The 23,020-nt window shown below is 39.1% G+C and overlaps 3 protein-coding genes across 3 annotated transcripts; 1 reads left to right on the top strand and 2 right to left on the bottom strand.

Moving 5' to 3' along the window:
* Nucleotides 1–965: 965 nt before the first annotated feature.
* f11r.1 (F11 receptor, tandem duplicate 1) lies at nucleotides 966–7,676 on the bottom strand. The gene is made up of 10 exons (XM_076020502.1): nucleotides 7,388–7,676; nucleotides 4,779–4,838; nucleotides 4,366–4,482; nucleotides 3,918–4,058; nucleotides 3,592–3,794; nucleotides 3,106–3,208; nucleotides 2,775–2,882; nucleotides 2,301–2,313; nucleotides 1,978–2,038; nucleotides 966–1,851 (listed from the first exon to the last, which is right to left on the bottom strand). The coding sequence occupies exons 1-10, from the start codon at nucleotides 7,437–7,439 to the stop codon at nucleotides 1,816–1,818; spliced, it is 894 nt and encodes a 297-aa protein (XP_075876617.1). The 5' UTR covers nucleotides 7,440–7,676; the 3' UTR covers nucleotides 966–1,815.
* Nucleotides 7,677–9,796: 2,120 nt separating this feature from the next.
* thy1 (Thy-1 cell surface antigen) lies at nucleotides 9,797–12,952 on the bottom strand. The gene is made up of 4 exons (XM_076020503.1): nucleotides 12,848–12,952; nucleotides 12,252–12,295; nucleotides 11,821–12,144; nucleotides 9,797–11,730 (listed from the first exon to the last, which is right to left on the bottom strand). The coding sequence occupies exons 2-4, from the start codon at nucleotides 12,280–12,282 to the stop codon at nucleotides 11,624–11,626; spliced, it is 462 nt and encodes a 153-aa protein (XP_075876618.1). The 5' UTR covers nucleotides 12,283–12,295; nucleotides 12,848–12,952; the 3' UTR covers nucleotides 9,797–11,623.
* A 1,843-nt stretch (nucleotides 12,953–14,795) lies between these two features.
* LOC142884676 (uncharacterized) lies at nucleotides 14,796–17,974 on the top strand. Its single transcript, XM_076020497.1, has 4 exons — nucleotides 14,796–15,130; nucleotides 15,558–15,680; nucleotides 16,161–16,508; nucleotides 16,578–17,974. Exons 2-4 carry the CDS (start codon nucleotides 15,611–15,613, stop codon nucleotides 16,682–16,684), a joined length of 525 nt encoding a protein of 174 aa, XP_075876612.1. The 5' UTR covers nucleotides 14,796–15,130; nucleotides 15,558–15,610; the 3' UTR covers nucleotides 16,685–17,974.
* Nucleotides 17,975–23,020: the final 5,046 nt, after the last annotated feature.

The following is a 23,020-nucleotide window of genomic DNA, read 5'->3' as shown; positions in this document are numbered from 1 at the left end:
CTTGTAGTGAATATTTATACTATAATTAAATGTATTATCTATATAATATTTATAACTGCATAATAATTTGCAGGAAATATTAACCATACTAACATTATCTTATAAATTGAGGTGAGTATTTTCATTTATTTAATGTGTGCATGTAATGCTAATCTAAACCATCAAAATTCCGAACAATAATCCCAATACAATGGTATGGCATACATGTTTAAAAACAAACCTTCAAATGTCTACCAGCCTGTAAATACTTGGAGCTGACAACATAAATAAACACAAGCACTTACTAAAGATGTTAATACTACACATATAGAAGAAGTATCAAATTGAAAGAACATAGAATGTGGAGGATGGCATTTTGTTCCCACAAAGGGAGCCACGTGTACTTTTAAATGAACAAACTTAAAACATTAAATGTTGGCGAGTTGGATGTAAAAAATAAAGACATTGTCAGGACACTTTTGCATTGTCTGTATTTAAAAGGCCTTAAATCCTGTTTACTGGGCTGTTTATTGTGGGTTGATTACAGAGAGATAATAAGATCAACACACACTTTTTGTTACCTTTTATTGTCTCCTTCAGTAAACAATATTTTACCCTATTACTGCAGTGGGGGCAGGCGGAGAGTGAACATTATTATTTTTTTTTTTTAAATGATTCAATTTTGGATAAAAACAAATTTGAAACCATTTGCTGACCAAAGTGTCCTCAGATGCCAAAAAAGGCACAAGGCAAGCAAAGTAGACACATTACTTAATAAATATTTAACCCGAGTCTGTTAACACAGTAAACGTGTCGAGGCCAACTCTTAAACTACTTCAACATCTGAGCAGTATCTTTTTTTTTTTTAATGCCAAAATGGTATCCAGTGGGAAATACATATGGCCAGAGGATCATCATGTCCACATGTTTTGGATATCAATCATAATTTGCATAACTTGAAGAAGAGGCTAAGTAAACCGTGTAGATACATTGTTGCTGACCTGTTTGTTTACTTCAACATCAATTTACATAGCTGGTACATTGTTGACAGAAAATCTGTGCCATATGCCACATGTTAATTATTCATTAAAACAGGTCCACCTCAAAACAGAAACATTGACAATATTTATGGGGGGGGGGGGGGGTACCAGGTGATGATGTTATGCCAGAAGACTCAAAGACAACAACTGGTTTTAGAATTTTTTTTTTACAATTTACAGGTATAAAAATCCAACATTAAAAATTTAATTGAAAACAGGAAATATTCTAAAAACCAAAAAAAGGCAAAAAGAAACTCATAGCTATTATGCAGTGATGCTTCAGGAACACTGCCTTTATCGACACTCAAGCTTAGGCACACATATGGACTGAACACGATATAAATTAACAAATTGTGTCTGTAAAATGTGATTGTAAAAATACAAAAACATAATGTAAGGGTGGGGGGGATCATGTATTACTGTACTGGCATTTTTCTTAATGGTGCCAAGTTTACATATTGCTGACAGGACAACTGAACAGTAAAAAAAACCCCAAAACAACAAAAACTAAACAAAACCAAACGATTGTGGGTTTGTTTTTTTGGGAAACAAAAAAACAAACTCACAAACTTCTTAGAACCAGAATAAAGTTATAAATCTTACACGAAGGTCTCTTTATTGGTGTCTTATAAGTTATTTCATGTAATCTACACACAACTTTACCAGCTGACAGATCAAGTGGAAGATTTAGGTCAAAGTCAAACAGTCACAGTGCATAAAAACTTGAATCATGGATCAAATAAAATACCAACACTAAAAAGGAGGGTTGAGTACTGGCGTGAAGTGTTGTTGCAGACTATACCACAAATGATGACTTCTGTCTGAAATCCCCCTAAAAAAAAAAAAAAAATGATCAAAACTATAGCATCTTTCTAAGAGACCAGACAAAGCCAACATACATTTCAGTCACAACAGCCTTCTGTAACAGTCCTTCAAATTCAAAAGCCGATAAACTTACATCATCATCTTCCCCGCCGTACAATGATGGAGGCTGATAGACCACATTAGTCTTTGGTTTGCTGCAAGGGGAGATAATAAGATAGATATTAGACTAGTTTGTACGCAACCCCTGAATTCCCAAAGAAAATTATGTTTCTTTCCTTGTGCATTCAAAACATGTATTTTGTAAACGCAATATGTAATACTGACTTGTCAGCACAAGAAAAATAACCATATTTTTTTGTGATTTTTGTTTTATGGGACTTCATGCAAAAATAGAAACCTTAATGTAGATTATACAATTAATTAGACCAAGCACCGCATAAAAGAAAATCCTCTTACCTTTCATTCTTTTCTGTAAAGGGAAGACAGAAAAAAAATCAATGAGATTAGGTACTTTGCCCTTGTACTCAACTGATATCTTTGGACCCAATTTTAAATTAAGTGAAGATTGAGAGCATTGTGTCTTATAAACAGTATATGTAAAGATGTAAATTCATATTGTATGTGTTGTCTAGTCAATATTGAATAATTTGCATGATTTGTTTTCATTTACCCTGTAAGTGAGCCGTGAATATGGTTAATTGCCTTGGTAATATATGACAAAAAGCCTGTTTAATATAATACTCATAATTGTCTTATCTTTCAAAGAAAGGAACACTGAATTCACTAAGTGATTATTTGTCTGTATTGGACCATTTTGTAATAATATCTTTTGTGTGTTGAAGAAGAAGAAGAAGAAGAAGAAGAAGAAGAAGAAGAAGACGAACTTTATTTAAATTTGCAATTTAGTTATCAATGAAGTTGATAACTTACTGGCCAGGTATCCTTTCTTGTGAGCATAAAAAAGGCCAAATCCCAGAAGGGCCAGAAGAAGCAGAACCACAATTACCCCAGCGACGATTCCTCCAGTGTTTAAGTCACCTACAAAAAACAACAATATTATTTTGATTTAGTTTGTTAAAATGTAGAACATCTAGTATCTGAAATAGCTGCAGACCATGAAGTTAAAGGAAACCTAAAATAAGGGCGTCGTCTTTTAGATTCTAGTCACCTTTGGCATAGTCAAACAGTGACAGTAATAGTGAGATGAACATGTCAGGTCAGGCTACAATCTATTTAAGAAATTAGAGCAAGGAGCACTCACGGACTTCCATTCTTGTGCCTCTACAGCGCTGAGGAGAACCTTGATCGTTTGAAACCTCGCAGACGTACTGACCCGAGTCAGTCTTGGCTACTTTAGGGAAGTCCTGAAATGACAGTCAGAAAACAGTTTTCATTTCAAAGGTCTTCAAAAGCTGCGCCTGAAGTGGGAAAGAATCTGTGATGGGCCGTTTGCACAGCAACCTGTTTGGTAAGGAGGAGTTGAGTAAAAGCAACACTGCAGTTTTTTTTGTACCTTAAAATGGAAGCGTTAATATTCTGATTTAATTGACCTTTTTTGATACTTTTGTCCACTGTTCTGGACTGTTGACCCGAAGTGCATAAAATCCGCCACCTTTACCTGTACTCCCTGTAACCTATGTCTTGCAGTGGAACTTAACCCACAATATTTTTGATGTTATACCAGTATCTCTAGGAAATTTCCATCAATATTGGTTCTATGAATTATGTCTATAATTGGATCACTTACCAAGACACCAGTAGTTGGATCCAGCTTGTAGGTAGAATTCTGGAAACCTGAAACTGTGCTGGGTTTAACTGGCAACAGGACACCATCTTTGTACCAGCTGTATGTAGGTGGAGGTGAACCATCACCATCTTCACAGGTCAATTTAACTGCATGTCCCGTTCGCATGGAGGATGGAATCTTACAATGAGGTGGAGATGGGGGAACTGTGGGGTACAACGTTCAGATATCAGCAGGTCTCATTTATACTGCAATATTAGCAGTACATAAAAGTGACAAAATAGGAATGGAAACATGAGTTTTTGGAATGTAATTTGAAAAACTCTCACCAAGAACGGTCAGCTTTACTCTGGCCTCCCCGAACTTGTTATTTCCAGACACCTCGCAGTCGTACATTCCATTATCCTTACGGGTGACTTTGTTCAATCTCACGTTATGATTATACATTACCACCCGGTTGGCATATGGGTCTGAGGGAGAATTTCACAATAAGAAGACAATTTAATGTGGAAAAATACAAGATCAGAGCCTCAGAACAAGCACGGGAACAGGCATTCATAATTTTCAAAAGACTATATCTCATTAATACATATAAAATAAAATAAAATATTCAAGAATTATTAGAATCCCACAATAGCAATTGGTAAGTTTGTCAGTATTATTTTCAAGGAAAATGAAACACGGGGAATCTACAAAGTGCTTTTCTAAAGTACGAGATCATCCATTCATTCACTCACACACATAACAAGATCTAGGAAAAGCTAAAGATCTACTCACCTGTTAGCTCACCACGATAAAACACATACGTCTGTGAACCTTTTAGGTCCTGAAATTTCCACTCAACTCTGGCCTCTCCACCAAAGTCAGCTGAATATGTACATGTGAGGTCCACACCTGAAACAATGAACACATTAAACCTCAAAAAAGCCTGAAACGTCTCTGGAAGTTTGTGATTCAACAAAATTAGAAAGTGTCTCATAATTGTTAACATGTAAAAATTAGAAATACTGTTTCACATGACATAAAATCATCTTAAATTTGCTGTACAAACTTTACACTTAAAGACTACTCTCAAGCCCTGGCTCAAGCAAATAGCTTCCTGCACATTCCTTTTTAAATGTAATTTGTTATTAAGTCGGGCAGAAATATACAGAATAAAGCCCCATCTTTTTTGTTATTTCAGAACTCACCCTCATTCTCTTTCACCCTCACATCTGGGTTGTTGGACGTGACCGTGAAGGCAGTTACACCTGGACACAAACAGATACAAACACATCAAATCAATAGCTTGTTTCTCCATAGCAGGAGTCACCAACCTTTTTGGCATTGAGAGACACTTCATGGGTTCTGAGCCATATGAAGGGCTACCAGTTTGCTACACTCTCCTGAAATAATAAACTCTCTTAATGAGTTATATATTATACTCATTAAGAGTGTACTCATCGATGTGAAGACACTTATGACGTTAATGGTTCTCAATAATTACCAACAATGACTTAACAAGGTAGGATAAGATTGAATTTTAGATGCAGCTCAACGAGTTGTGCAATTTTTCAAAAACACCTGCGGGGTCCTCATGTGGTCCTTGGGGGCACGACGTTGGTGACCCCTGCTCCATAGCAATCTGGCATATTAATTAATCTGTAAACTCTGCATTAGCACGCTGTCATCCAAACCAGAGCAAACTGTTTTGTACAGCCAGCTGGAGCAAATAGTAACATAAATAAAACTTACATAAAAAAAAAAAAAAAAAAAAAAAAAAAACACTTACAAGTTAACGTTTAAAAAGTTAAAGTCACTGAATGACAACTGGGAGCAATGTGTTTTGACATCACTGATTGTGAATCCCAGCAGAGTGCATCTGCCAAGGCCACGTGAACTTCTTGGACATGGTTTGACAAAATCAAGGCTTTATTTAAGGTTCAGTTCAGCTAACAACAACAAAAAAAAAAACAAAGAAGTCTTCTTTCATCTACAGCAAGCCTATTAAATGTAGGTCAATAAACAGAATGAAAAGTGGTACCATAAAATGACACGCAGCAATTTCATGGCAGTTGACTCAGAAATTATTTACGAAAGCCCTTTTTTTAAAAAAAAAAAAAAAAAAAAAAAAGAAAAAGAAAAGAAAAGAAATTTAACTCCTTGGGAGATGAGGACCAATGAGATTCTTAGTTTTTAGAAGTTTTTTTTCTTTCGAGAAAAGAAGACTGACTATTCACAACATGAGACTGAAGTGCATATCCCTTGTCACACACTCGGCATGCTCATCATACTTCAGGGTGTGGACTGTCTCATTCCTGATTGCTGAGAAAGAAGACTTCCGGCGAAACTGTCAACAGTGAGCCTGAAACTAAGTCCAATAGGGAACAGTCACTGTGCTCCCCTTAACAAACACATTCACATTCCTGTCACTTTTATTTCTATTTAACCACTTTAGTTTCATTAATGATGTGACTTTATACGTTACTTGTATTCTTTAAACAATATTGTATCGGTTTAACTTCATAAACAACAGCACTTGATTAAACATTAACTGTCGACAAACAGACACACTACTGATTAGACACATGCAATTTGGAAGTTGAAATCAGTATGGTGGATTCTTCAGGTTGCAGCAGTGTGGATGTTGAAGGAATCCTCGTTGACACCGACTCAGTTGCATAAAAACAGGTTTATCACAAAGAAGTCAGGTATCAAAACGGGCGTCTAGAAAGCCTGGGGAGTTGTGTGTCCAGATGTGCAGAAGCTCTCACAATCTCTCAGAGAATAGTTAGAACATCACCTCCTTATACCCGCAGGTCTCGTCATCAGGCACATTCCATATAAAGAGGACAAAGAGACAATTGTAACACAGAAGGTGAAAGAATGGGAAAATTACTGGCTAGAGTTGGAATGTATGTTATCTACACAGTCTTCCTAGGGAGTTGAGATGAAGCCTTCCAAGGGAAGTAACCTAATGCAGGTGCTGCGCTAACGAGGGGTCTGTTCGTCTAATCAGGCAAGAGGCCTGCAGGAGAAGGGCCAAAGCTTCAGACACTACATTAGCAAAAAATACAAAAATGAAAAACAAAAAACCCTAAGGTGTTCAATTAAGATGTAACAAAGCAAATGACCTTGTTCAAACTGAAAAGATAAAAACTTATTACGGAAGCCAATGGCATGTGGACCAGCTGAGTCTGGGTCAAGAGATAAACCTCCATTGTAAAATGAAACCAGAGCAATGCGTGACTACTTTGTTTGCATACTTTGTCAGTTTCAGGGTTGTGCTCATAAATGGTACATACAGGTTCAGGGAGCCACAGGCTAGCAAAATAGAAAAGCCTGATGGTAAATTGTCTCAGTTTGGAACAACTCACGTTCAGAATCGTGACCATGAATAACAATAATGGGTGTGATTTCAACCGCCAGAGATTTTCAAAGTACAGTTTTAAAATTACAATCTGTTTGTAGAAAATTAAAAATTGTGTGTAAAACAAAAAAGAAAAAAAATCGTTACATAAACTATGGCCGAACGGAGTGATTTTAAACAAAATCTTACCATTTATCACAATAAATGTCACCAATGAGTCCACAGTGAAGACAACGAACTATTGTAGGCCAACATTTTCAGGCAGGGCCCTGGCTCGTAATAACACACCTGGAACTACGCAGCGCACTGCAAAGTACTGAAAGCCGAAATTGCAGTCTTTGGTGTTTTGCTCGGGGCATGGAGGACATTCGGTGCGTTTCATTTTAACACAAATAAGGTAAAACTTTTTTCAGATGAATGGGGGGGGGGGGGGGGGGGGGAAGCGCTCACCTGTCGCAGCGAGGAGGAACAAAGCAGCCGAAACCAACCAGTAGAAAGTCATGTTGAGCCGTTCCGCCCGCGTCTTGACTTGAAGGGGGAAAACCTTAAAACTATTCCAAGTCACTTGAATATTTATTCCAAGTTGCCTGAATGGAGTCCGACGTCGTCAGAAAGCAACCGCTCGACTAATTCTGCCAACGTTTCATTATGTGGCGTCGAAGTTCGACTGTGCTACTGCTTGAACCCCCTCCGCCCAGGTGACAACAGGCTCGCTACTTCCGGTAATGGGATCCTCTCAGGTGGCCATGACGTACAAGTGGAAAAACAGGTTGGACCTGCGGGCCAGAGAAATTACACAGATGTGATTGTTACTACCCCATGACATCTACAGTAAACGGTGGATTAAATGTTGGAAGCTGCACCACGACTTTTGTTCACCTTGCATTACACAACAATTAATCAAAGTAATTAAAAAAGTCAGGGTAAAATCAAACTTGACCTGTGAACGCAACAAGTTATGTTCAAGCTGTAATCTGTAGTTTTTCTCTTGACTCAAGTCATTGAGCGCCAAGTGGAAACTAAACTCATTAATTTAACAATATTTTTGGGTTAATGATGTGGAGTAGAATTGAATTTTGTCCCTTTCTCACAATTATCCACATTTTATTGTACCCGTGAAGCCCTTTTAAACAAGCTATTCAATGTATACTCACAATTTTAATAAAAAAATATTCTGTCTGGGTTTACTCAAGCTAGTTATTAGGAAAGAGGTGAAACGTTTGTTTAAGGCCAACATATAGTAGCTATTAGCTATTTGTATTTAGTAGCTATTTGAAATGAGTGTGACCCTGAGAGCACACTCACACAACATGCATAGACGTTTTCTTTGAACCAGTACTATAAATCTGAAGATATGATGAATTTAATTGGACCATAATTTAAACAATTGCATTCGCTTGTATTGTATACAACTTGTAAGTTGTGTTTTTTATTTTTTTTATTATTTTTTTTTTTTAAAGGGGAAGGGGGTGGCGGGGGGTAAACTATGACTCTTAATTTACATAAGACACAACTGATACTGTTATAACTTTAGCTTGTCACCTTCCTTTGTTCCTGTTTTTTTTTTGGTTTCGCACTCTGCACTCTGTACTTAATCTGTTACCTTATACAAAGCATTTTCATTGTGACAATGAGCATAATACCCAGCCATTGCCTCTGGACAGTAGCATTCAGGTAAGGAGAATTAATGTTAGCCAGACCTCTAAAGAGTTTTTGTGTTTGTTTGTTTAATTTTTTTAATTTTCCATTTTTTGGGGGTTGGTTGGGAGGGGTGCTAAAGTGAAAAGGTTCGAAGAAGATCTAAAACGACTACACAAACAGTACAAACAGGATGAATAAGCTGCTATTTGTAATAAATGAGGTGATGAAGAGATACCTTACTGCTGTCTTCTATTTCCAGCTTGTCTTTGACATGCTCACGCATTCAGAGAACTCGCGAGAGCACTAGCGCAATACTTCATCCGGCAACAAGAAATACTATTGTAGCAAGCTGCTGTTGTTTAATGTTCTACAACCTGTTATGTTCCTGAATGCATCTTAAGTTGGTTAGGCATGTGAATGGCTGAGAGAGAAAATGGGGGCGGGACTGAGGTGAGGGAATGAGGAAGTCTGGGAAGTGTGTGGGAGTCAAGCCGGCGAGACAGAGAGCCAGAAAGTGTTAGCGAAGTTTGATTGTGAGTTTGTGTTTGGCGTGGTTACGGCCGACAGTAACCAGGGTCGACAAATAAAGCATTCTGTTACCCCCAAGTGCCCTCTTCTTCGCACCGTCCGGCAGACCATTACACTATTTTCTGATTGGCCGATAGGTCGCCGATTCAAGGCAGCTCGGAGTCAGCTGTATGGGTGGACTAAGCAGAGCAATCTGTCTTCCCTGTATCCATTCTCTGTGCGGCGAGGCTTTGGACTAGATAAGTTTTCATTAACTTTACTACATTATTTCATACTTGGTATGGTTAATAATGTTGTCAGAGTTGTCCTGTCAAATTGATCCTGTTTTTCCCCTAAGCATGTTTACATATTTTATTTACGTTTACTTTTTATTTTAACCTGTTTAAAAAAAAATAAAAATAAGATAAATGAAATTAAAAGAAAATGAAATGTCATGTCATGTGGCATCTCTTGCAAATGAACAAGAAGTTTTCCTTAATAATCCTTACCATGCATTACACTTGTAAACTATCTAAATCTACATGGTTGGAGGATGGATGGATGGATGAACTTATGAAAGCATATTCATTTAAATATGAATACTGTATATAAAAAAGTTAGGCAGACAACACATATTAAACATGGTATGTTCGAGAAAATTAATAGATTAATAATGAAGAATAGCAGTAGTATTGTACTTTTTTTTTTTTTATTTCTGATGGTAATAATAAATTACATTTATATGATATGGCTATAATAACAAAAATTTAAATACAATCAAAAAACATAAAACATAAATGTTAATAAAATGTTATGCATCCTAATACATGTAAGTATTTACTATATCATCTCAAACAACAAATATATTTCATAGTTTTTACTATATTTTGTATTGCATCATCTGAAAACTAGAAACAATGTATTATTATTTATTTTAACACTTTGTCTCTTCTCACTCTTCTCAAGGCATCTAAAGTCCTGTGTCAACATTTTCATCACTTTGAATATGGTGATGTAATGAAGTTACTGCTCAGTTTATTGTCAGTACAGAAATGCCTCCCACAATGATTGAGTGATTGTACTTTGGTTTTTACACTAACCAACTTGTGTGCATGTTAGGAACAATTCCTTATGTAAAACAAAATCAGAATGAATTTAGAAATAAAACCAGGATGATCACACTATTTTCTATAGTGTCAACAGACATTCTGTATATTTATGGCAACAAGCCTTGTCAAGCTGATCATGGATCATTTTTAGGCACAAGTGAGAGGAAAAATAAGTTTGTCATAGTTTTCCATAGAATAGAGTAGACATTTTATTGCTCATGCATACATTAGTAGTAAGTTGGAAATCTCTCTTTTCCTGACTCATCATTAGATTGAAACAATATCCTTTCTTGTTGTGCCAGCCCAATTCCATCAGCAAATAGAAGATAATCTTCAGTTAGTGCTGCTTGTGATCAAGGTCGCTTCTGTCTGCCTTTGTTGGAGGAGAAAGGACAGATTTAAGTCAAACAGATTGCTTTTACCTCACAGAGTGGCAGAACTCAGCCATAATGCCAGGGCATCACTGCACCACTTTTTCAGCTGGCAAATGCTCTCTGGTGTTCTGCCAAAGCGACGTCTTCCCACCTTAAAATCCCTTTTTACTGTCATCCAAAGAAATTTCTCATACATTTCTTTTCCTGCTAAACTTGTTACTAAAGGGACAGTTCAGCCCCATATCAAAAACACATTTCATTTTGCCTGCGGTAGGATGGTTTTGGTCCAAGCATGCTTAGTTTTAGAAAAGAAATTACGCACTGCTAAAATGTTGCCAGTTTACTTGTGGCACAAACACAAGCACATTAAAAAGGGTGGTTTTGCAGAAATACAGACAAGATAAGCAAGTTAAAAATTGAAATAATCTCAGACCCTCGTAGTCTTATATGGACATTAGCAAAAGCCTAAAATGTCAACATGCAGTGGCATCAACTACTCATGGCATAGAGTCCTTTTTAAAGTTGAATGTAAACATTGTTTGCTCAATCCTTGGCTGAGCTATATTGCTACTTTACTTAATATCTCTATTGCCAATGTCTAACTCAAAACTGCCACCCCAAAATAGAAAAAAACAGTGCTACATACAAGAGATTGAGGTTGGAAAATGCCTTTTCTGATTTGTGATAAACTCTCCCTTTAAATCTTGCACTGAAACAGCTCACTTTGTAATTAATAAAAAAGCACTATAATAGTGAATATACATAACAATGTAGACATTTCTCATTTAAGACTACAAGTGACATTCATGCTGTTTGTTGCAGGTCTGTCAGGGATCAACACCGAGTACTGGTGAGTATTGCAGTAGTACTGTGTGTGCTGAATAAAGTGTGAGTTCTGAGTTAGCATGTCTGCGGTATACTGAATACATTATATAGGTACATTCAGATCAGCTTATTGCACTTTGCGAATACACACACAAGTTGAGGAGTCCAACAGCAGTCAGTTGGATGATTATGGTTGCAGTGTTAAGGTGTGCAGCAGCTTGGCGCCTCGTTCACAGCCAGTGAATATCCAGCAGCGGGACAAGTGTCATCAAGGTCAGCGCTAGGCCACTGCAGCTTTGTAACAGGACACTCCACGCCGAGCAGGGAAGGAGGAGCTCTGCAATCAGAAAAATCATGCATGTTGAGAAAGGGGTACTTCAAATGCTGTGTATAGGCTTGCTGTGCGCAAAACACCCAACTAGCTTACTTTTCTCAACCACTGAGGTTTTTGATGCCATTGCAGAGTTGGCATACTTAATGTTGCAAGTGAAGTTGGACTTCCCGTTGGGCAGGTTTTTGTAGAGCAGGCGACATATGTTGCCCGGGAAGATGCGGACTTTGGCACGATTCCTGAAAGGTGCATGCTGCTCCTCGTCCGGGTCGGTGGTGTCAAACAGTCTCTCACCGTTGGTGTACTTGCAAAATGGCTCCGGTGACTCAGGGGGGAGCGCATACTTGCAGTCCATTCGAAGGTGGTGGTCGTCTATTGAGCAGTAGTTTAATATGATAATCTTCTGGGCTGACGCTATGCCTACGTGTGGTTTTAAAACAGCAAGATGATTACATGTTTTCAGAGCCATCAAAATGCACGGCTTTGATGAGAAAATTCTCCCAAAATACAAAAAGAAATTATCTTACCAAAAAGAAAAATTGTGGCAAGGAACAGCATTCTCCCAACTTTCCTAAAAAAAGTAAAGATGGGGCAGAAAGGGTCAAACATGAGGCCCGTTTTACTCCCTTACATGTTTTAACACAATTGAGATTCAAATCAAATAAAGCTGACTGTGCAGTGACAAACAGGGGGTGAGATTTCTGAGAAAGTAAAAAAAGAAAAAAAAGAATTGCGCATTCAATGCAAACCCAGTGGGGCGACTGAGGAAAAGTCACTGTGTCATACACGGCCTCAGTGTTTACGCCGCAGAGACGTGAACCGCAAACTTCACCTGTGAATCGCCAACACTGACACCGTCCTGAGCCTCACCTTTCTCAAGAACACACGCTTCCCTATTCACACACTTGTGTTCAAAAAACCCCAACAACATCAGAAAAGCGGTTCATCTCTGCCTTCTTCTGTGCTCTGCTCTCACCTTTAATGAACAAATTTTGCTTTAGTGCTAATCAGTGCTATACCTGACATTCCACAGCACTCAAAAAGCAACACAATGAGTATGATCCAATCGAACACGGCAGCGAGGCTCCGGCCCAACAGAGAGCGGCACACAAATCATTCTTACCTTGTCTGATGCAGTTTGAGCTTTCCTCAGTGCTCTGCAGTGTGATGCCAGGGGGAGATACAGTAGAGGTCGGCTCATAGAAGAAACAGAGGAGAGAGGGAGGAAGGGAGGGAGGGAGGGACAGAGAGGAGGGTGGGGAGGGAGACGGAGGGGAGGGGAGGGGAGAGGACGAGGGAGGGATGGCTGCTCCAGTGGACTTTCGGGACGTTTCTCTGTGTTGTGTAAGGATGCCTATCGACTTGTCCTCCTGTTTTACTTGGGGATCTCTTGCCAAAAAAAAAATAAATAAATAAATATCCCACGACTCAAACACACACATATATACACATACAGACACACTTCAAAGAGAGCATTTAGGGTTTAAATTCCCTTTTCAATGTGCAAGTAGCCGAATTCTCCTCAAGAAACATAGTCACATTCGTGACGTTAGCACAGGAATGAGCATCTGCAGGGATTCTGGAATGCTATTAAGCAAATATTAAATTGATGTCATGAAGAGGTCCTTGTGCAGCTACAACCATACAAGGCCAGGCAGAAGCAGATGGAGCTTTTGGACCAAAATTATAAAAGTGAAAGCATCCATCTCTCTCTGAAAGCCACAGAGACATATTTTACGTTCCAAATGGTCAGGAAATACACACTCAAGGAACGCTTGTATTAAAATCTGTAACAACTACATCAGAGCATGCAAAGTGGATTCAACTGATAACAAAGAAACAAATAGACAAAAATAAAGAGTCTGCTTAATTCTTAAACTGGATTAAATGCCAAAATGCATATAGCAACTCCAAATGCTTGTAAGACACAAAGTTGGCTATAGCGCAGCCGATATTTCCTTTTATATATAATTGGCTGCGGCTGTGCGAGAAAATGCAGCGTGTCATTCAGAACCAATATAATTGCATGTCTGATCCAGTGAGCCGGTCTCTTCTCCGTGCCCTCATCCCACAGCTCATCCATTTTGTCAAGGACGTCTTTGGGCCTGTGCTGAGTAGCTGCCACGCTAAGGCAGTCTCCCAGGACACCGAGTAAAGAAGTGTCGCCCACTTCACCGGGAGGAAGCACAGCACAACGGTGAGACCAGAGGACATCTGACACTCTGCGCTGTCGCTGATGCATTTTCCCCAGTTTTTAATCCCGTCCCGTCAGGCCATAAAAAGCAGATGTAGTGATCCACAGTCATTAGAGATTGTGCAGCTTCGCCACTGCTCCACTGGCTCCAGTGGGTGATTTACTGTAAGTCAAACACTGTCATGTCAGAGAAACTACCGTAAACAAACAGCACAATCTTTTAGCAATCACTGTTGACTAAAGCTCCAAATGATGCAAGTTCCTATATGTGGAAAAATAAATTGTCTTAGTGATTCTCTGCCAATATGATATACAATGACAGAACATGGATGATGAAAGGATGGAGATGGACATTATTTGAAATTGCAATTTTCTGGATCTTCAGAACATGTTTTCCATAAATGATTGCTGCCAAAAAAGATTGCGTTTTTTATTTTTTCCTTCAAAAGATTGAAGGAAAAAATATTACACACTTTGTCTGCGGTGGATATAATAAAAGAAGAAGAAGAAGAAGAAGAAGAAGAAGAAGAAGAAGAAGAAGAAGAAAGTGGGAAATCGCTTTATTGTTTTGTACTTATACTGTTAAAGCCTTCGTGGTAGGTTTGTCCACAACAATATATTGACTTTGAATAATAAGGTGTAGATTTTTGCACCTTTTGGTTCTCCTGTAATAACCGGAATCTAAATGCCTCAGATAAACTTGCAATACCATTATTGTACACTAGATGGCATTAAAACACCTACCGATTTTTCACAGATTTTTTTGTTGTTGAAGGAGCTGTCCCGTGTTGTGAGCTAAGTCTTCTTTTGATCACTTCTTTTGAAAACTACACGCCTGGATGAAAGTGACAAGTACAGAGTGCTTGCTTTCCGTTAGCATGTGGTATGAAATAGTACAATCTGATACCTTGGTTTTTAATGCAAACAGCAAAATAATCGGATATTAAAACGTAATTCTCTTCAAGACATTCCATTAGAGGTGGGGAAGAGGGGGTAGATTGAACATTCAATTAGAGCTGTTAGCTGTGTTTCACATAAATGTCAGCCCGAATATGGTTGCAGATGAACATGAGCCTGTGTGCGTGGGTCTGACTGAGGAGTGGCGCTGCGTTCCTGCAGCCGAAAAGTCAGCGGCGCTCTGCTGATGCTGTTCCGCAGAACGCCGGTGTGACGCGGGCGTAGGTCCACATCGGGACGATCACACAATCTCAGGTAAGAGCGGCGGATCATCCGCAGTGGGATCAAACAGCAGCAGCAGCCGTGTGTTTATGCCGTCGATGTCGCAGATCGGAGCTGGGTCAACTGCATGGCTGTCTCGGTGTAGCTGTAAGGCAAAAACAGTGCGCAGAGTCCGGGGGAGCAGCTTTACCGCAGCGCGGAGGCACTGCATGGGCGTAGTCCTGCCTCCATCTAGGCTGCAGACGAACCTGCTGTCATTGCAGACGATTGGGTTGAGATACAGTTAAAAATCTGAATGTTGATCTCAGTCTGTATTTATTCCTAGATATATTTCTTTGTTTTGTTTTTGTTTTTAATTGTGATTTTGATCACTGATGTCAGTCATTCAGGTGCCTCAATGTCCAACTTTGTCAGGGCGATCCCATGTTGAACTCTCTTTCCCTCTCTCTCTCTCTTTCAGGTCACGCTGGCGTGAAGGTCGACCATTAGTAGACATTTGCCGATTATCACATCATGGAGCTGCATCTTGTCATCATGACCTGCGTCTTGCTTGGCAGGGTCGTGCTGTCGCAGGATACTCACAGTATGTGTGGTTCTTATTCGTCCAAGTGGTATTTAGACAGGCCGCAGCCTGCAGTGCACACCCAAAAGAGATTTGTCATGTTTGCAAAATACTACGTGTTGGCTGTTGGGAACACTTGTTAGGAGTAGAGGACTGGGTCTAGAGGTCTAGTTTCTGATCTGTGTTATGTCAGAGTCTGTTAAGATGAACGGCCACCAAAGGCAAGAAATATAAAGTTTAGTAATGACAAAATGTCATCATCTCACATCAACTAAGTCCAGAGTACATTTGACAGATGTTCATATTTGCAGCAAGGTTTAATAAGTTTGAAAATCAGTTTTAAAGAATGTTAATGACTGTTGTACGGCATTCATTCGTACTTTCTACTCAGTGGGAAGAAAGAATAGAAGAGTAATGTAATATGATATAAACTTGTGGATCCTAAACCCAAATAATTTTTGTCTTTATGTGTAATTTATTTGTTTCTTCTATTTCTTTCAGTGAGCTCAGTGTACAAGTTTTTCTTCCCTCCACAAGGCCCTCAGATGTTTTCTTGTCTAACTTACCTGGAGCGAAATGTTAGGGTGGACTGTGAATTCCCTGCCACATACGAGGTGCCCGGCCCCTACTGCGAGTATCGGCAGGACAGTCGGCTGGTGGGCAGCACTTACCCCAACGACGTCATCTACGTGTCCATGGAGGACCGCAGGAGGAGCAACGTCAGCCTGGTCAACCCCACACTGTGCCGCCTCACCTGGGCGCCGCTGGCCGATGAGAGGCCCTTCACCTACACCTGCAGGGTTTACCAGGGACACAGCTGGAAGGAGAACAGCATGGCCGTGCATCACAGTGAGTATCCATGCCCCTCCAGGTTGTGTATCTGAAGAACATCTAAAGAAATGTTTTCTTCCCTTGCAGGGATTCTTCCAATCTGCTCCGCAATCAGTGTGATGTTTGAGTCGGCGCCGTGGTTTTTGTCGTTGCTGATGTCGCTTCCTGTGGCTGTTGGCCTCCTCAATCCCTGAATGTTCACTTTTACGTGGTACAAAGTCAACAAACATTATATACTTGACTATTAATGTCCTTTTTAGAAAGGTCAAAATAAATAACATTAGATATCTTTTATAATGACCCTTTAGGCTGCTCAATTTGTGCATCATCCTCATTTTCATTCTTTGCACTTAAAGCCCACGATGCTTTCAAAAATAAGAAATATATTAGAAAAAGCAGTAGATATACTACGAACAATGCCCATCAATAATTGTGCAAATTATGCAAAAAGATGTAAAATATTTATTTTATATTATGATAGACATTATAAAAATAAAGGCTCTATTTTTTATTTTACTGTCTTGATAGATCTCCCTTGTATATAATATTAATTTCTGGCTGATTTCTAAAATGAGGAAACATAAATTAAGTTCTGATTTTATATTTTTTGAAGAAAATAAAAGACAAAAGTACAGTCCTTACTGGTCAGTTAAACCTCACATATGTAAAGTAATCTCAAAGGGAGGTTAGACAGTGTTTGCTCCTCATACACTGCCTTCCCTGCTCATGCTAAAGATGACCTATTGCACACGTAATTCTGTTAAATGGAACAGACGTCACCTCCCTTGGTCACTGTTGACGACTATTGCTCCTGGCAATAGTACTGCCTCAGAATAAGGGAAGACGTGAGTGCTTAGCTAAGCTAACTTTCAAAAGTAGCTAAAAAATAAATAAATGAGTAAATCAAAAAATGTGGAAAGGTCAAGTTTCTTTTTTTTTTTAATGGAATAATGAATGAACAGAGTGAGACCAAGAGTCTGTGGATGACGTCTTACAATATTTTTCACACTACTCTCTGTCACCAACCCAATGTGCTGAACTGTTCTTTCAGCACTCATGTGTTTAGTGAAGATCTGGTCATGCTGATGTATTTGATCTCACGTGTGTATTTTTTTTAAAGGCCTGTATTACTGTTTTCTGTTGACATGTATTCGACACTCTTTTAGGTAAATTTGATATTCTTTAATTATGATGTCACATGTTAAAAGTATTATGTGTCTGCACTGAAATATTGTATGTATCTCCCACTTGCATTGCTTTCCTTGATATTAATTGCAAAGCAGAATGAATTTCTCTCATCTTATCAACAAAGGTGCACTAAAAGTTAAGGGTAAAACTCCACGATAAATCAAGGTTATGCACTTTATTGTGTCATTTTTGCTGGAGGCAGTATGAACGTTTTACCAATGCTCAAAGGTATCAGAGTATAAAATACTATATTAATAAAACATAATCCCCCCCCAAAAAAAATACTCCCTGTTGTTATTTCCTCATGGTGCCCGAGTAGCTTAGTTTAAGTTGAAAAAAAAAAAAAAAAAAAGATTTATCAGGAAAGACGGGTCAATATTCCTGGTGGGTGCAAGCTCCTTGGATGAACACTAGATGTCAGGGTAGCACCTTGCTGCTGCTTACTGATTTTTTTTCTCTCCCTCCGTCTTCTTCCTGCAGAAGGAACCCTTCTTTCAAGCCCTGTCAGCATCTAGCGTCCAGGTTAGGCATTATTCCATCAGGATTCGGGATGGATACATTAAAAATATGAATAGAAAGAATCAGCAATAAGGCTTCTGAGAGGAAAATAAATCTCACCGTTGAGATGTATCCTCATCACGCTGTGAGTGTTTCTCCTGCTGGTTGTGATTTACTGAGATTTTCTGAAATGCAGATAGGCACCGATTGTGTTAACCTGTTTGTATGAAAGCAACTTGATTAAATGATATTTCAGAATTTAAACAATGTCCTTTTGTCCTTACAGGCTGCTCACTCTTCACCCTGTACTCTATATCATAATGTTACACCTATGATAAGCAATAATAACTTTGAAAGTTAGAAGAGCTATTTCAACAGTGATACCGTCCTATCGAGTCTAGTGAGCACATATATGACAATAAAGATTTGATTAGGACTACTAATCGTGACATCATGAAGTTGCTTGCATGTCATAAGTGATTAGAACATCCGTCGTACTGATGATATTTCAAGCTTAATAATAAAGTCTTTAAAAATGTTTTATCATCACAATACTTGCCTGCAACTCTGTCACTGTCAGATGAGGATAACCCAACATGATATGAGATAGTGGGGCCAGTTCGGTTAATCTGCCTCAAGATGTTTGACATAGATATCAGGTCAGGTGAAGGAGGCTGTAAGTTCCAGTCATCGAGAAGAACAGGCCTTTACATTGTACCTTATGGACACAATCTCTTTATCTCTTCCATACGACAATGAGAGCATTCACGTCCAGATACAGAGGCAGAAATTTGTGTTTGTCTCAGCAACGATAATGAGTAGTCAAATCCAAATTACAATGCAGAGGTTCTGTGTTGCAGTTGTTGGTGAACTCAGCTGGTACGGAAAGGAAAACAGTCCATATTGCCAAATATTTACAGTGCTACTTCTTTATTACTTCAGACTTTCACAGAGGAAGTCTAACTGGACCCTTTAAAGGGGGGAAAACATCTTTTAAATCTGTCTAAAAGGTGGTTTTTGAAAAATGTCACAGGAAAAAGAAACAACGTGACTGACTTTGAAGAGCAACAGGACCAAAAACTGCGCGATAATAAGCAACGTTCAGATCTGAGAAAATTGTGGGGGGGAAAATATCTTCATGTAAATTACATGGGTTCACTGTTCAAAGACACAAATCACTAGTATTATGTAGGTTGGAGGCCTCCTTGGTCCACTTAAGTTGTAATTTACATTTATGCCTGTTCAGAATGCTGTAATATATGTAATGAAGATAATTTGGTTACATGGAGGAGAGATAATCAACTGACGCACTGTTTGAACGTTTGGTCGATTGCAGTGCTTTTACATATTGACTTCACGGGGTGGGGGTTGGGGGGGGGAGGCCATGCGATTTGAAAATCTTGTTGCTACGTTCAGACCAACAGCACGCAACCGCAACTGATTCAAGGTGGAGCTCCTGTCTTTGTAGTTTCACAGAGGCAGTTTGAGTCATTACACAAAATTCTAAATCTTTTCCACAGCTCCTCAGGTATTGAGTTAATAACGGGTCTCATATGGATTAATGCTCGTTGCTCATGAGAATGTGTTTTGGTAGGTTGTGTTGAACTTTGACCTCTGACAAACAACTCTAAACTGTTTTTCTGTGACTGAATGCTCTTGGTTGAGCGGGACAGAAATATCCCCTCAGAGTTTCATGGAACAGCTCCTTTATGATGATGAAATGGTGGAATGATGGAATGATGGCACGATGGAAAGGAAAAACTGTGTGTGTTAGTCTGCAGTGATGCACAAAGATGTTTTAAATAATGATACACATTACTTGCAGACACGTGAGACCTATCAATCGTGCACTTTATGTAGGGTGCATGATATTGACATCAGAGGACAGTGACAGGACAGTTATTTCCTTGCTGAAATGAACTGGATAAACTTGAAAATAAATATTGCTCATATATCTCGGAAAATCAAAACTTAAAAAAAGCCTTTGTTTTTGTCAGTTGTTCTGCCCGGGCCCAGAGAGCCAAAAAAACAAACAATAAATTTGACAAGTAAAGAAAATGTATTTATTCAACAATATTAAATTGTGTATAATTAATTTTGAAAAGAAAGTTGAAATATTTACAACATTGGGTTAAAATTAGACGTTAAAATAACAAACAAAGAAAACACCAAGGTCAATTCACTGGCACACAGCAATTTACATACTTATATAGACAGATAGACAGATGTATATTACTGTAAATGAAACAGAAATCATGAACATTGTCATAGCACAATCTTCATTTTGTGTAAAAGTTCTAACCAGTTAACTTCTCTTGCAAACAGAGACAGGAGCTATATGAGCGAGGGGCTGCTGCTCCTTTTTGAAACACCAGAAACATTAACTTTGTCAACCAGGCTGCAGCTAAAGGAGGAGACTGTACAGTGTAGCATGTTCAGAATTTTTTTTCCACCGTCCTCCCAACTGGACAGCATATGCGTGATTCATTTTGTCATCTTATTGTAGTTGCCGTTCTGCAGCAGCTCCGAGGCCACTGTGCTTCAACACTGAACACCAAAGATGCTGAATCCCACTGATCATTAGACCTCTGTGATGTAAATACAAATTCTTCAGAAGTTGAAGTACCACAACATGTGTGTTCATCTTGCGATTCTGACACTTGCGTCCAACTTGGGTAACAATATATGCAGGAAGCAGAGGAGAAGTCACATTGACCATCAACTCATAGGGAGGCTCAGTGTCTACACTTGGAGCCCAGAAGACCCAGAAGGGTTTTCACAGGAACCAAACACACATATGTCACGTTACCTAATTTGTAAAGCCTGAGGACATCTGTAAGTTCCTTCTGAGTGGAGCTCGAGGGGGGAAGGGGTTGGTTGGATGGGGAGAGGGACACTCTGCCCAGCCAGACTGATGCTTCTTGTCAAACTTGTCTCTTCTGCAGAACAAACTAACACAAAGACAACCTGAGTGGAATCAGTTCATTTCTCTTCTCAGCCAGTCGAAAGAAAATTTCCCCAACAGCTGTGAAGTCGTTTGTGAGGCCACCAGTGAGCTGATTTCTTCTGCTTCCCCTTCAAGAATCACGCAATGGGACTGATCAACTGCTGCCGCCGTAATCTCATTACGGATTCATCTTCATCTTGGCCTCCACCTGAGAGATGTGTTTGCAGGTCCGATGCTGGGCATGCATGCGCATATATATGTTGTCCTCTATAATGGCGCAGCATCAGCAGGCCAGACCACCTAATTTCCTGGCGCTGAGCCCGAGCCTCTGGGAGAAATTAGCTCTGCCCCTGCTGCGAAGCCCCTGCAGGCCCTCACCGCCGCTTTTGAGAGACGCTTGAGACAAAAGGTCCACCCTATTTATCCACGCGCTATCAGCTCTGATATGCATTAACCAGGCATTCACTTTCCATTGTGCGCAGTCTTAAATAGAAGTTCTCCTACTTTTGTGATGAGCCCATTAGGCGCATCAAGCAGGAAGAGAAGCAGAGGACACATTTGCACAATAATGTTTGTTTTTTTTTGTTTTTTTAATGCGATACCGTTTGTTGAATAAAGAGCTGTTCTTAGGTTTATTTCCTCAATGAATTACTAGGCGTGCACAGCCTGCCTTTAACCTTCCTGTCATTTGTTACGCTGTACAGTCCAGCGCATTCCCTGCCTTGTCGAGGCAGTCAGGTTTTTACAAACCATTGCCATATCTCACAGTTCTCATTCTGGTGAGATGACACTCCTTTAGAAAGCTGCAAATCAGATTTTCTTTGAATTACAGGATTTTGAAATGACATTGCACATGTACTAATCAAGGATGACAAGATTTTAAGGATGCGTAGTAAAGGCTGTCGGATCAACGACAGTTAGCCAACCACCTAGCTTCTGCTTTATGGTCGCGTTATGGATTCGTTAACAAGCAGTGTGATGCCAGACTCAAGAGTGTCTTTGTGATGTGCCCATCTTCTACTGAATGCCTCTTTCTGTCCAGTTTACTGTGTGTGAAATTGTGCATTAGGATCATTTCCTGGGGTACATGGGGTTAGACAGTGAAATAAATAAGCATTTAAAAATGTTTGTTTAATATCTCAGCAAGATACTTCTGTCTTGTGTGGCATCACTGATGGTACACAAAAATCCACAAACAGAAAAGTGCAACAACTGAGTAATAATTCTGGTCAATATTCTATGAGTATCTGGAGGGTTGGAGACTTAATTTCTAATAGTTTTTAAACTCACTTTAAGTTATAAACCTTCAATTCTCCTCAACCACCCACCAAAGGTTTGCTACGTTGGACTGAAATCTGCCTGTGAATAAATCTTGAGAGAAGAAAAGAAACTGTCCTTTTTATGTTTTACACTTCAGCAGGGTAAGCCTCACTATTTAACATTTTAAATAAAACCTGATTGGTTTAGTGGTTGAAAATGGTGCAACTAGATGCATGTTTTTACCACCTTCTTCAATGTTTGGTTCTGTTGTTGTAGGTTGCAGTAGGCTCTGGTAAAAACACATGCAACTCTCAGAGTGCTTTAGATTTCACAGATAAGCAATTAGATTATCAATTTGCCACATCAAAACTTGCCAATTTGTCACATTGTGTCAAAAGTTTGTGAAGAGTGCTGCAAACCAGGTTTCATAGTAGTATTGTGCTTTTCTTACTTTTTATTTTTAGTGCTGGCTTTTACAGCAGCATTTAGTGTGAAAATGAACTAATTGTACTATTAGTGCCAAAAAAACGAAACCTACAAAACTAAAACTTAACCTAACCAAAAGAGAGAAGTTGTAATTATTTTTCACCAAGAATTGCACACCATATGTTAACATCACAGGCCTGAATTAGAGGTC

The sequence above is a fragment of the Nelusetta ayraudi genome, unplaced genomic scaffold (assembly GCF_046127955.1).
Source record: "Nelusetta ayraudi isolate G7.1 ecotype Tasmania unplaced genomic scaffold, CSIRO-AGI_Nayr_v1 ptg000011l, whole genome shotgun sequence".
NCBI classification, from domain to species: Eukaryota; Metazoa; Chordata; class Actinopteri; order Tetraodontiformes; family Monacanthidae; genus Nelusetta; species Nelusetta ayraudi.
The sequence above is the reverse complement of the archived record's forward strand: the minus strand, read 5'-3'. Positions and strand labels throughout refer to the sequence as shown.